At 33.5% G+C, this 13,546-nt stretch overlaps 1 protein-coding gene across 4 annotated transcripts in view; it reads left to right on the forward strand.

The window, feature by feature from the left end:
- HMCN1 (hemicentin 1) overlaps nt 1–13,546 on the forward strand; it is a 520,282-nt gene that overhangs the window by 321,594 nt on the left and 185,142 nt on the right. For all 4 annotated transcript variants that reach the window (XM_056815653.1, XM_001375804.3, XM_016430009.2 and 1 more), the window contains 4 exons: nt 3,444–3,545; nt 4,776–4,952; nt 5,582–5,733; nt 8,559–8,682. In XM_056815653.1, coding sequence (XP_056671631.1) covers nt 3,444–3,545; nt 4,776–4,952; nt 5,582–5,733; nt 8,559–8,682 — 555 coding nt within the window. The remainder of the gene's footprint in view (nt 1–3,443; nt 3,546–4,775; nt 4,953–5,581; nt 5,734–8,558; nt 8,683–13,546) is intronic.

Genomic DNA, 13,546 nt, shown 5'->3' on the forward strand with positions numbered 1-13,546 from the left:
TTTTTAAATGACTTGGCTTCTAACCTTTCCTCAGACAACTGTGTTCCTGATTCTTTCAACAAATAATACATTTGTTGTATTTGGGATCATTGCCTGTCTTAGAGGTGTTCTAATAATTATCTATTCCTTGAAAATCCAATATGACACTTCCTTAGAATTTTGTTCTCAAGTGCCTTTAGATCCTTCCATTACTCTTAAGGACATCAGAGTTTCTAAGATGCTGACAATGAACTTAAATGGTTTCCTGTGTCAGAAAAAAATACACAGATCCTATTCTTTCAGTAGAGAAGGCTTTCCTTGGAAAAATTCATCTCCTTATGAAATATAAGAGCTCCAATTAACCCACTTTTCCAGCTAAAACTTTAACAATTCTGGAAGTTGCTACTCTTTTGACCAAAGCTTAAAGCTGAGCTTTATACCACAAATTTTAGCCATTTGAGAGATATTTATTTTGTTTGGAGTGCTAAGGCTCACATTTTTTAGTTGCATATTTGTTTTTTCATAAAACATGAATAAAAGAAAAATAGCTATTTTCATCTGTTTTGGCAAAACAACCATTTGGTTTGGGAATCCCTTTTTACTTTACCAGCTTTCCTGCAACCATTTGTGAAGTTCTGCTTCTACAGTTAATCAGGGCTTCTGGGAACAATAGTATTGTCTATTGGGAACATCTGCAGAAATATTTGTCATTATTACAATCTCTTAATTTCATATAGAGTGCCAGATGGTCGGCACAGTGAATAGAACCCTGGGCATGAAGGCAGAAAGAACTGAGTTCTGATCCAGTCTCAGACAATTATTAACTGTGTCCCTGGGCAAGTCACTTAGACCTGTTTGCCTCAGTTTCCTGATCTGTAAAATGAGTTGTAGAAGGCCTTAAAATACTCCATTATGTTTACCAATAAAATTCTAAATGGAGTCATGAAGAGTCAGAAATGACTGAACAACAATAATTTCAAATTATTTATATTGTATCTGTACATATTTTATTTATATATGTGTATATGACTTATTTATCTAATATATACACACATTTGTATGTGTACACATATACATACATTGCATGTTCAGTATTTGTATATGCATATATTTATATGTATACAAATAGATTAGATAGATAGATAGACAGATAGATAGAAATAGACAGACATGATAGCTCTGAGTTGTTCTCATTTTCATTTCTCTAATCAGTAATGGTTTAGAACATTTTTTCAGATACTTATGTATAGCTTCAATTTCTTCATCCAAAAGGTCCATTCATGCCTTTTGACTATTTATTAATGTGAGAATGGCTAATATTCTTCTATATTTTATATAGTTCTATCTATATTTTAGATGAGAGCTCTATCTGAGAAACTGTCTACAAGGAAAATTTCCCAACTATTTGCTTTCTTTCTAATCCTGATTGCAGTTGTCCTATTTCTATAAAAACATGTCAATTTAATGTATTCAAAATTATCCATTCTAAATTTCACAGTGCTTTTTGTATCTTGTTTACTCATAAATTCTTTTTCTATCCAAAAAACTAATTGGTAAAATGTTCCCTGTTCTAATTTGTTTACATCTCATTTATACCTTGGTCATGTATCCATTTTTACCTTATCTTGGTAAATGGTGTAAAATATTGGTCTATATCTGGTTTCCACCAAATTGCTTTCCATTTTTTACTAAATAGTGAATTCCAAATTCAAAAACTTGGAATTTTATCTTTGTCAAACAAAAGATTGCCATATATTTTATGACTGTTGAATGACTATTCTATTCCATCAATCTACTTTTCTGTCTCTTAGCCAGTACTAGTTTTATAATTACTGCTTTATAATATAGTAAAAAAAAATTTAAAAAAGGGAATGTGGTAATTTTTATGTCATCATTTGTATATCATTTAGGATTTTTGTAAATGAGGAAATTCAGCCAGAATATGTAAAATTCCCTCCCCTGCTTGAAAACCTGATAGGTGATTTGTTTTAGTTATTTTACTAGTCAGCACTATATTTGCTAGTATATATGCACCAATATCTGCAAATGTTTATATATATATATATAATATACACATATATTATATATATATATATTACCTTTCTTAGTCACATATGAGCACTGTTGATTTCAATATTATCATTTTTAGTTCACTAACTAAAACCACTAGTTTATTTTTAGACAAAGTACAGTGTAACCAGGAGTATGCTGGTAAATTCTCCATCACTTTCTTAAGCCTAGTCAACAAAACAAATCAAATTTTCATTTGTAGTACCTGTTTATTTCAAGATGTATGTGCTCATGTTAAAATTTTTACAATCAGCTTTTTCAGGCTATCTCTAACATACCCCTGTATCTAAACTTGATTTTTTAACTCATACAATAATTATGAAGCTTGTTTTTATAATTTTTTACATTCTCGCCTGTCACATTTTATCTTACTACTCTTAGCCCAGGATCCCAAACTAACAGGTACTTTCTGGAATCCCAATTCAGCCATTTGGTGTGTTAAATATTATTCTGAACTTTGTGAGATTTGCTGCCTTGGATGCTATATTCCAATGGCCAGACACAAATAAGATGAGATGCACCACTGAAGAAATCAGTTGGATTGGTTCATAGTTCTCTTTTATATTTAGCCAGGAAAGTTCTTAGCCACATAAAAACTTATTTCAGACTATAAAAGGAGGAGTATAAGCAAGCCTCCAACTGATTATAGGATTAGAAAATTCCATTCCCTAGAGTAAATTCTCCATATGTGTTGTCTCTCTCTCAGTGACAACAGTCAAACAATCAGTCAACAAATATTTATTTATTAAGTACTCATTAGGAGTCAGGCACTGTGCTAAAGCGCTGGGAACACAAATACAAGCCAAAAGAAAGACATTCTTTCAGGTAATCTTTGTAAATTACTTGGCAGAATAGGTGGCAGAAGATTAAAGGGAAAAAATCCCCAACATGAAAAATTTTAAATTTTGGATTAAGTTACTCAAAATATTCATATATATCAATTCAAGTAATATTTATTAGAAACCAAGTTTGTACATCTTCTATAATACCTACTACATGCCTTAAATAATACATAATATTTTGTATTTCTTCAAGAGATTTTTAAAGATCTATCCACAGTTTCTTATACATAGAATGCTTAATAATTGTGTTTAACATCAAATGGTTTAGGTCATCTTCATATAAAATATCTCAGTTTCTATAAAGAAAAGAAAAGGGATTAGAGCCTTTCAATATTGTTGATGTAGAGAAGTACCTAATGAAGAAACTTCTCCCATTTCAGATGAACATGTTGCCTGCCTTTCTATCTACACATTTCTTTTTAAAGTTACTTTTAATTTTAATTAATGAAATTAATTACAAAAAACAACAGAAACTCTTCTAATTTTATACTGATAAAATTCCCTCAACATATGCATTTATATCTGACCAATCAGGAATGTTTGTACTTCTAGAACCCCCCCACCTTGAGAATGCAGGGAAGATGTTGAATGAGACAGTCGTGATTAACAATCCAGTTCAGCTTGAATGTGAAGCATCCGGAAATCCTTTACCAGGTATCTTTGTTTTCTCTGAGATGTTGTATCTAATCAATATTTGAGGGATCCTGAGAGTCATAAAACTGTGAAAGTAATTTCTTTATGAGCACTAATAAACATTTTTAAGATTATTAGGGAATAAAGCCATGGTGTAAATAGTGTAAAAAATTGAATATTTATATTCATATTACATATAGTTCTATAATGCCTATTACATTAAAAGACATTAATATGATGTATATGTCCATTGCATACAAACTACAATATTAATAATAATAAAAGTGGAAGACTTAGTCCTTTACATTTTGAAAAACCCATTATATACATTTGATCCTGGCTATTATTCTCATTTTTACAGATGCAGAAACAGACTGAGACAGGTTCATGGTTATATATAGCTATTAAGTCCTGGGGGCAGTATTTTAACTCATATTTCTTTTGACCAAATCTAGTAGTTTTCCTCCTATACTATGCCTCTCCTTGAAGTCATTGACATTAATTCCAATTATAAAAAATATACAACTGAGGCAACTGTTTGGAGTCAGGAAGATGCTAGCTCAAATCAAGCCTGTGATACTAGCAGTGTGGTCCTGGGCAAATCCTTCACCTCTGTGCCTCAGCTCCCCAAGGTCAAAATGGTGATAATAATGGGATCTACCTCACATTGTTGTTTTGAGGACCAACAACCAAAAACTGAGGTTTTCAGTATTTCCCTCATCACACTGAGTGATGCTCTAGATCACTTTCTTATGATAATAAGAAGTTATTAGACCTTGAAATTGTGTAAGATAGGATTGGGGCCAATCTTTTTAGACAGGAAGGACCAACATTGAAAAATATAAATAGCACAAATTAAATACGTTTGCAAACTAATAATAATTATCTCTAACCTCATAGAGTGACATTTTAAAAAAATATTTCTCTACCTGAAACAGAGATATAGCCATTAATATTTTTGTAATATTGGGGAAAAGAAAGGTTTTCTAGGTGCTAGATGGATCTCCTGTGGTGAACTTTTGTGAGAATGTGACAATAATCACATAGGATAGTAAGCTATGGATGGGTTGAAATCTGCATAGATGGAGGAACCTCCTGCTATGGTGAAGTCTTGGATCCACCTGAATTTTTAAGAATAAGAATCATCTCACAAAAGCTTTTCTAAACTGATTCAAATTGGACAACCAGCTTGATCATGGGGCTAAGTGACTCCTTTACACTCACTTTTTTTCTCTGGTATTCCGCTTTTAGCCATTACATGGTATAAAGATAATCATCCACTTTCAAGCTCTGCTGGTGCCACTTTCTTGAAAAGGGGACAGATCCTTGAGATTGATAATGCTCAGATTGCTGATACTGGCATTTACAAATGTGTAGCCATCAATATGGCAGGAACTGCTGAATTATTTTATAGCCTACAGGTTCATGGTAAGTATCACCCACCCTAATTTATTCCTCACAGGGAGCAAGGAAGAGCTTATTAAAAATCATTCAAGGGAGATATTACATTTTTAATATAAGGATTTATTAGTTCATAATATATTATCTTGGTTTAGTGACTATAGCATTTAAATATATTGACATGTGGTCATTTTTAGAGCATTTTAATATCTGCTTGATCTTTAAGCATATTTAAATGGTTCCTTCTAACAGGTCATAAAAATCTTAATGGCCAGTGATAATAATTATGTTTATTAATAAATGTTCCTTATAATCACATGTGCCTTGCCCAAAAAACTTTCCCTCTCTAAAAAGGGAGTTGCCATGGAGCAGCCGCAAAGGATACTCTTCTGGGAGTCAAGGGATCTGAGTTCCAGTCCCATCTCTGCCAATGTCTAGTTATTATAGGAAAATCATTACATTTCTCATTATCTATATTTCCTCAACTTTAAAATTTGAGTAATAATGTTTTCCTTGTGTTCTTCACAGGATAACTGTAGATGAAAGCATATTAAAATTATTATAGAAGTATGGGGCACTATTTCTGTTGTCTTTATCTTTGAATTAAGTCATTTTTTAACATTAGCTTGCCTTGTTGTAACTCTTCTCTCTTTTAGTCCCCCCATCAATTTCTGGCAGCAATGACATGATCTCAGTGGTCGTTAATAATCTGGTGAGGTTAGAGTGTGAAGCCAGAGGCATTCCTGCACCAAGTTTGACTTGGTTAAAAGATGGTAGCCCTGTCTCCAGCTTCTCTGATGGAATCCAGGTACTTGCTGCCATTATTCTAAGGAAATCAACCATGTCTAAGTGAAAAAGAAAAAAAAAAATTAGGACAACAAAATAAGTCACTAGAAAAATCTATGAAAAGATAATAGAGGTCTGACTTTGGAATTAGGGAAATTTGGGTTTGAGTGTTCCCCCATACCTATTTTTAGTTGTGCATATATAAATAGAACATGAAACTTTCAGAACCTGTAACCAATCTTTAAGTCTGTAATTTGTATACAGCTTTCTTCTCTGCTTTAATAGGGGAAGCTTGCCTAAAGAAGTGAAAACAATGATTTTCATATTGTTATATATTCACATGTACATCTCTTTGTATAGAAATACAAATGTACACGAAGGCATACAAATACATAAGTAGACACAGATATTTATTTTCAAGCTAAGACCTTGAAAAATATTTCTACTGATCATTGTTTGAAGGATGATCATTTAGTTTTAAATATGTCTTATTTTTTTTAAATCAGAGAGGATTTTAAAATATCACTCCTTCAGAGAAATATAAACACTTCAAAGGAAGAATTAATTTAGAAAAGGTTCTTTTAGACTTTGAAAGGAAACAAATAAAATTGAAACTACAAAAGGCAAAAATTCCCCCAAAAGAAAAGTGTGAGACTTGAAGGATGAAAAAAAAAAGTTTGGCCCTTTTTAGTGCATAATTCAATTTCAACAGTTCCCCAAACAATGATATGTCTTTAAGGTATTCTGCTAAATCTTAGAGATATAGAAATAGGGGAAGAGATTCAGACTGTAAGCCTAAAGGTAGAGAACTGGTGAACTAGAAAGTGTAAATTTTTTCTAGAAATTCTAGAAAGACTAGAAATTGGTGGAGAAAAATTGTGAAATATGGCCAGTTAGATGTTGATTTGTTTTGTTAGACTATTGAACTTTTTTTTAATTCAAACAATAAAAGCCCATGAAATGGTGTCATATTGAAATTTTTTTTCTGAATATTCCCATTGGGCTATAGCCAAATACCATGTTTAATATAACGATAACTTTGAATAATATGAATTCAGATATATGCAAGCACTACAAGGTATTCATTATTTGCACTAATTAAAACTAAACTGTACTTATTTTTTTACAAAGGAGGGCTCTATTACAGGGGCAAGTTAGCAAAAAATAATAGTGAAGTAGAACGAAAAGAGAAAAGCATCAACAAAACATTTTAAAGTTCTATTATAATGATCAGAGTTGACCAAAGAAGACAGTAAAAAGTGCATCCCATTCGTTCATTTACAAAGGTCGCAGACCATGATTGGGAAACTTAACACATGCTCTCAGACTTGATTAAAGTGTTAATTTTACTAAGTTTCTTCATTCTCCTGTTTTGGTCTTTGATAGTTCTCTTATGAGGGTACAGCTACTTTTGGAAATAAAAATTATATTAAAACACAATATCAATAAACAATTTAAAACAAAAATAGTTACTTGCTATGATGAAAAATTGTGAACTAACATTTATTAAGCACCTAGTGTGCCAAGTTCTCTACTGAGCACTGGGGATGCATAAAAAAAGCAAAAGATAATCCTTACTCTCAGGGATCTAACAGTCTAATTAGTAAATTTGCCAGACTCTGTGTTGTCAGCTAAGTATAAAGTGACTAACTTTTGCTAAATATTTCTTTTCTGGATTAACTCTACTTTTTAGTTGGTTAATCAGAAATAGATAAGTGGGATAAGTGGCAAGTTGGGGATTCATGTAAGGAAAATCTCCTAACAGTCAAAGCTAATCCAGTTTGGAAAATGAAATGGAGATGCTTTGAGACATAATGCACTATACTTCAAGGAGGTCTTTAAGTGTGACAAGTTAGAGAATGGTTAAAAACATGGGTCAGAGTGGTTATGGGAAAGGGGTTTCAGGGATCTTTCTTTGACCATGCCATTGTTGACAATTTGACCAACAATGACACTGCTCTAAATGCAAAGAAAAAACTGAAATAGTCCCTAGTCGCAAGGATATTACATTCTTTATGGAAATATACATATATAATATATATTATACATATATATATATATATATTTGGAAATCTGGGGATTAGTTATTGACTCTGCCCACTAAGTCCCTGTGAATTGGAACAGGTTAATGTACTTTTTTTCCTATGGATTTTGGTTCCCTCATAAAACAAATGTGTCTAATTTCGTGATTCCTAAGATCTCTTCTAATTCAAATATTCTATTAATCTTGGAAGGACAAAAGTTCCTAAATGGCACAAAAGTTTTACTTTGTTTCATCATTTTAGTTAATTAGGTGGTGCAGTAATTAAAACATTTTCATTCAAGTTAAATATCTGAACTTTAATCCTGCCTTAGACACTTACTAGCTGTTTGATCCTAGGCAAGTCATTTAACACCCATCTGTCTCATTTTTTTCGTCAGCAAAATGGGGACAATAATGGAACCTACCTCTCCTGGTTGTTCTGGAGATTCAGTGAAATATTTGTAAAGGTCTTTATAAACCTTAAAGCACCATATAAATGCTCTAGCTATTATTATTATTATCTTTATTTTTGAAAGCCTTACTTTGTGTCTTAGAATCAGCACTATATACTAATTCCAAGGCAGAAGAACAATAAAAGCTAGTCAATGGAGATTAATCAACTTGCCCAATGTTACAAAGCTAGGAAGTGTCAGAGTCCAGATTTGAACCCAGACCCTCCCATATCCAAGCCTGGATCTCAATCCACTGAAGTCACCTTGTTGCCTCTTCTAGCTATGATTATTATTATTACTTACTTACTTACTGAAACAATTGTTTAAAAGAGAATGTCTATTCAACTTGATTTCTTATCCTTTTTCTAACAGGTCCTTTTTGGTGGTAGAATCTTGGCATTGACTAGTGCCCAGATCAGTGATACAGGAAAATACACCTGTGTGGCAGTGAATGCTGCTGGGGAGAAACAAAGGGACATTGACCTCAGAGTATATGGTGAGTAATACCCATTGCCTTATCTATTAAGAATATATATCAATAAGAGTATGCAGGGGAAGTAGTGTTGACAATATTCATGAAAAGTAGCAATGACATTTGAAATCTTTGTTCAATCATTTTTTCAGTAGTGTCTGATTCTCCATGACCCCATTTGGGGTTTTCTTAGCAAAGATTTTGAAGTGGTTTGCCACTTCTTTTTTCAGCTTATTTTACATATGAGGAAACTGAGGCAAATAGGGTTAAGTGGATTTCCCAGGGTCTCATAGTAGCTGAGGCTAGATTTAAATCCAGGAGGAGGTGTCTTCCTAACTCCAGACTCTATTCATAGTTCCACATAGCTGCCCCATAATAATTAATGTAAACAACTCAAAACAAGAGTCTACTAAGCTACTTTTTCTAAAAAAAAAAATTACCATTGATTTTTTGAAATCTTGGAACCAAAAAGAAACACACCCAGAATATATGAGGTTGGTGTTTATAGAGAAATATTTAAAGAAAAAAACCTTAGCAACAGCTCTGCAATTTTTAATCTTCTACCAAAGAAGCCTAACCCAACTCTTTTACTCAAAGGCACATCCACATGATCTATTTTTACTTAATTCTACATTCAAAACAGTCAACAATGAGCTCATACACTTGCTAACATACTTTTATCAAATGTTAAAATATATGTAAATATATGAACAAAATTCATTTTATTATTATTTTTGCCTGTTTTGTGGGGATAAGACAAAAGATTTCTCTGATTCTCTTGGGCCCTTTTATTTTAAACCCTTACCTTCTGTCTTGGAATCAGTACTGTGTATTGGTTCCAAGGCAGAAGAGCGGTAAAGGTTAGTAAATGGGGGTTATGTGACTTGTCCAGGGTCACACAGCTGGGAAGTGTCTGAGGTCAGATTTGAAACTAGGACCTCCCATCTCTAGGTCTGGCTCTCAATCCACTGAGCTACCCAGCTGCCCTCTCTCTTGGACCCTTTAAGAATGTTGACCACTATAGTTAATTTAGAACCGTTTTGATCTTCATTTAAATTTCATACCTGGCGGTAATCCATATTTTAGCACACTCAGTAATTATAAAATTAAAAACTAAATTTAACATGTTACTTTTTCATCAGAAAACATTTTTATTTCATTAATCAGTCCATCAAGAAGACCATAGCATGAATAATGCATTATACCTGGATACTGGAGATATAAAGAAAGGCAAAAAAATAGTCCTTGCTCCCAAGACAATTACATTCTAATGAGAGAAGCAACTTGCAAATGACTGTGTACAAGTCAAAAATATATAGGATTAATTGGTGAGAGTGGAAGGGAAAGCATTATGGCTCAGGGAGAATTGGGAAAGGCATTTTACAGACAGTGTTATTTTAGCTGGGATTTGAATGAAGCCAAGGAAGCCAGTCAGCAGAAATGAGGAAGGAGAGAATCCAGATGGAGGAGATGGGCAGTAAAAATTCCCAGTTTAGAAATGGATTGTCTTATCTGTAGAAAAAAGAAATCAAGACCAGTGCTACTGGGTTGTAGAACACTAGGAGGTGGCAGGGTTTAGGTCAGGCTTAAAAAGACTGGAAACATAGGAGGGCACCAGGTTATGAGATGCTTTAGATGCCCCCAAAGTGGACTTTATAATTTATTTTGGAGGAATAGGAAACCTCAAGAGTTTATTGACTAGATGTGACCTGGTGGGTCTTTAAGATCAGTTTCACAGCTAAGTAAAGTATAGACCAGAAAGGGAAGATTCTTGAGGCAGGAAGACCAACTAGTAGGATTTTGCTAATTTTCCAGGCATGAGATGATGTGGGTCTACAAGAATTTGCATTGCTTCTGCTGCTTCTGTTTCTCCTCCTTCTCCTCTCCCCCTCCTCCCTTCTGTTTCCCTTTCCCTCCCTTCTCCTCCTATTCTTCACTCCCTCCTCTCTCCCTCCTCTTTCTTCTTCCTCTAAAACAAATGCTCCATCATCACATCCAGGTGACCTTGAGCTCTCACTCACAGAGCACACATTCTGGCAGGTTCTACCAAGATAGAAATATTCTACATAAGACCCAGCAACCACTGGAAACGAGCTACCTAAATAAAGAGAGCCTTCAATTTCCAAATTTCAGAGCTGGAAGGTTCCTCAGAGGCCATCTAGTCTAACTCCCTCATCTTACAAATGAGGACACTGAAGCCCAGGGACAGGTTGAGTGACCTGTCCAGAGTCACACATAATAGTGTTGCATACAGGACATGTGTGAACCTGAACCAAGGTCCTCTAATTTATTACTAGTTTGGCTTTTGGTCAATATAAAATGTGGTGATGTTATAACCTGTACCAAGAGAAGGAATAACCATATACAGAAGTCCACCAGTCCTTGAAGTATTAATGAAATTGGGGAATTAATAGCCAAGTGCCTTACTGGAACCTAGGTATATTAATCTTTAGAGGGGACAAGTCTTCTGCAGATTTACGTAAGGGGAGAAGAATTCCATTTTGCCTAGAATAGGAACAGTCCAGTGTAAGAACCATTCCCTTCTCATCTTTACATCTTTGGAACACATGTCATCTCACCATGAGGACTTATAATAGGAAACTCAGGACCAATATTTTTGGATTTCCATCATATTTCTATTTTAAAGAACTCAGAGAGCTTTCCCAGGGATAACGAATTAGTATCTCAAATAGTACAACACTGTGGTGTTCGACTAAGAAATTACATTCAAGCATAATGCATAGAATGAAAACCCAGCCTACTGTGAAGCCTTCCTTAAGGAAACATGACCAGGAAGCTAAGTAGGAAAAACATAGAAAGAAGCTGAGGGACTAAAAGGTCAGGACCTTCTTTTCCCCAGACTAAACAAAAAGTTGGGAGCAAGAGACAAGAGAGATAAAATATATTTATTTGGGTAGTGCATATCCTTCAGAGTAATTAGATTCATTTTAATTTATGTTCTCCAAGAAACAAATACTCTATTGTTTTTGCAATCTGCTTCTCAGTTTTGAAAATTGAGTTTGTTTTTGAACTTGGTTCAGCTCTCTTAACTGCAGAGAAGAGTAATTGAAGGATAAAGTATTTTGAAATAAATTAGTATTCTGCTTTCTTTGGTTGTTTCCGACTTTCGAGTTCTACAAACATCCATAAAGAATTCAGACTCTTTTGTGAACACTACAAAGAAACAAAGATAAACATATTTTTATACCAGCACTATTCCTCTTATCCACAGGGACCAGACTTTCCCCTAAATTATTTCCAAATTGTGAAATCAGCTATTCTGTTTAGTGCTTTCTTTGCTAAGAAAAATAGAAGAAAATATAATAAAAGTATATATTTGCATGGCATATTAAAAAGTGACACTGATTGTACTGATGATATTACTGTTAAAGCAATTTTAATGTCCATCAAGTTAATTGGTTATCTTTTAACTGTGACAGAACTATGGCATTTCTCAAACACAATTCAAGAGTTTCCTGTCTTTTTCCCTCCCCCAAAAGATGACATGAAACATAATCTTATGCCAGATGTTTGTGTGTGTTAAATTTAGCAAAAAGGAAAAAAAAACATCGCAAATCAATGCAAAATGTATTTACTCAAGTGTCCAAATGGGTCTGCTTAAGTCATTGTGCAGTGTACTGTTTCCAAAAGCAGCAATACCTCTGGAAAAAGCTTACACACAGAATCCATTACATATCAGCAACACATAAAGAAGGAAGGTGGATGGGATTATCTCAGTGTGGGAATCCATAATTCCAATTCATGTTTAAATTTTGTCTTTTTTCCTACTGGTAGCTTTCCAGAGCAGAAATTAGATTGTTTGAATAATTATAATCATATCAAGTTCTATAGGTCATCTCCCGTTACAAAAAATATCATATAACAAAATTTTTACAAAGTAAAATGTAAGTACTCAAAGGAAAGATTGTTAGATGCCAAACAACTCCTCAGGGTGGCCCTTTTGTGGCAGTCTTACTTTTTACAAATCATTTTTATTTTAACTATTATGTAACTCTGAAAGAAGATTCCTTAAGAAGTTATTCAATCTACCTTCTCATTCCTGGGTATTTCCTGCTATAATTTCAATTCATCCCATCACAAAGAAATAATTATTTTCTTTAAATTTTGCCCTGTTTAAAGGAAAACTTTTTATATAGTCTTCAGGAAACTACTTCAGTGCCTGGCAATCCTTAATATCAGAGAATTCTAATTACAAATTTAGTGCCCTGCCTCTTGTAGTATAATTGTATGAATAGTTGGTCACTAAGCTACTTGTCTTCTTTCTTAATTATTGGATTAAACCCAAAAAATCTAGTTAATATGTAATTAAGAAAAACAGTATGAAATAAGAAGAACAGAGAATTGCATTCTGATTCCATATCCACCTCTAAATGGAATCTTGGTCTGGTCATTTAACTTCTTTAAGTCTTTGTTTCCTCATTTTTAAAATAAGGGATTAGGTTAGATGTGCTATATAACCCTAAAGCTTGATAACTCTTATTGTAGCATTGTTGTACTTTAAAACAATATACTTTGAAGACAAACTTGATTCTCTTTCATTAATTAACTCCCACTTTTTTTAGCATAATCACTGCAATTTCCATAATTAAAACCTAATTTTTTTATATTATATCATTTGTATTGACTGTAGCTTTGAGACCTTCTAGACCCTTCTTTCTGCAAGTTAAAGATGAGCAGTTAATGAGGAATATCTACTTAAAATGAACAGATTTAGTCTGTGACTTAGTTATTGCTGGATCCTAAACCAGCTTTCTTAGGACAAGAAATCAAGAAAATGTGCCAGACTGTCTGCAGAAAGACCATTGTTGATCACCAACAAAACACTTCATTGCATCTCATGGTGATTAATGAAGATTAAACATGTACT

The sequence above is a fragment of the Monodelphis domestica genome, chromosome 2 (assembly GCF_027887165.1).
Source record: "Monodelphis domestica isolate mMonDom1 chromosome 2, mMonDom1.pri, whole genome shotgun sequence".
In the NCBI taxonomy this organism is placed as follows: Eukaryota; Metazoa; Chordata; class Mammalia; order Didelphimorphia; family Didelphidae; genus Monodelphis; species Monodelphis domestica.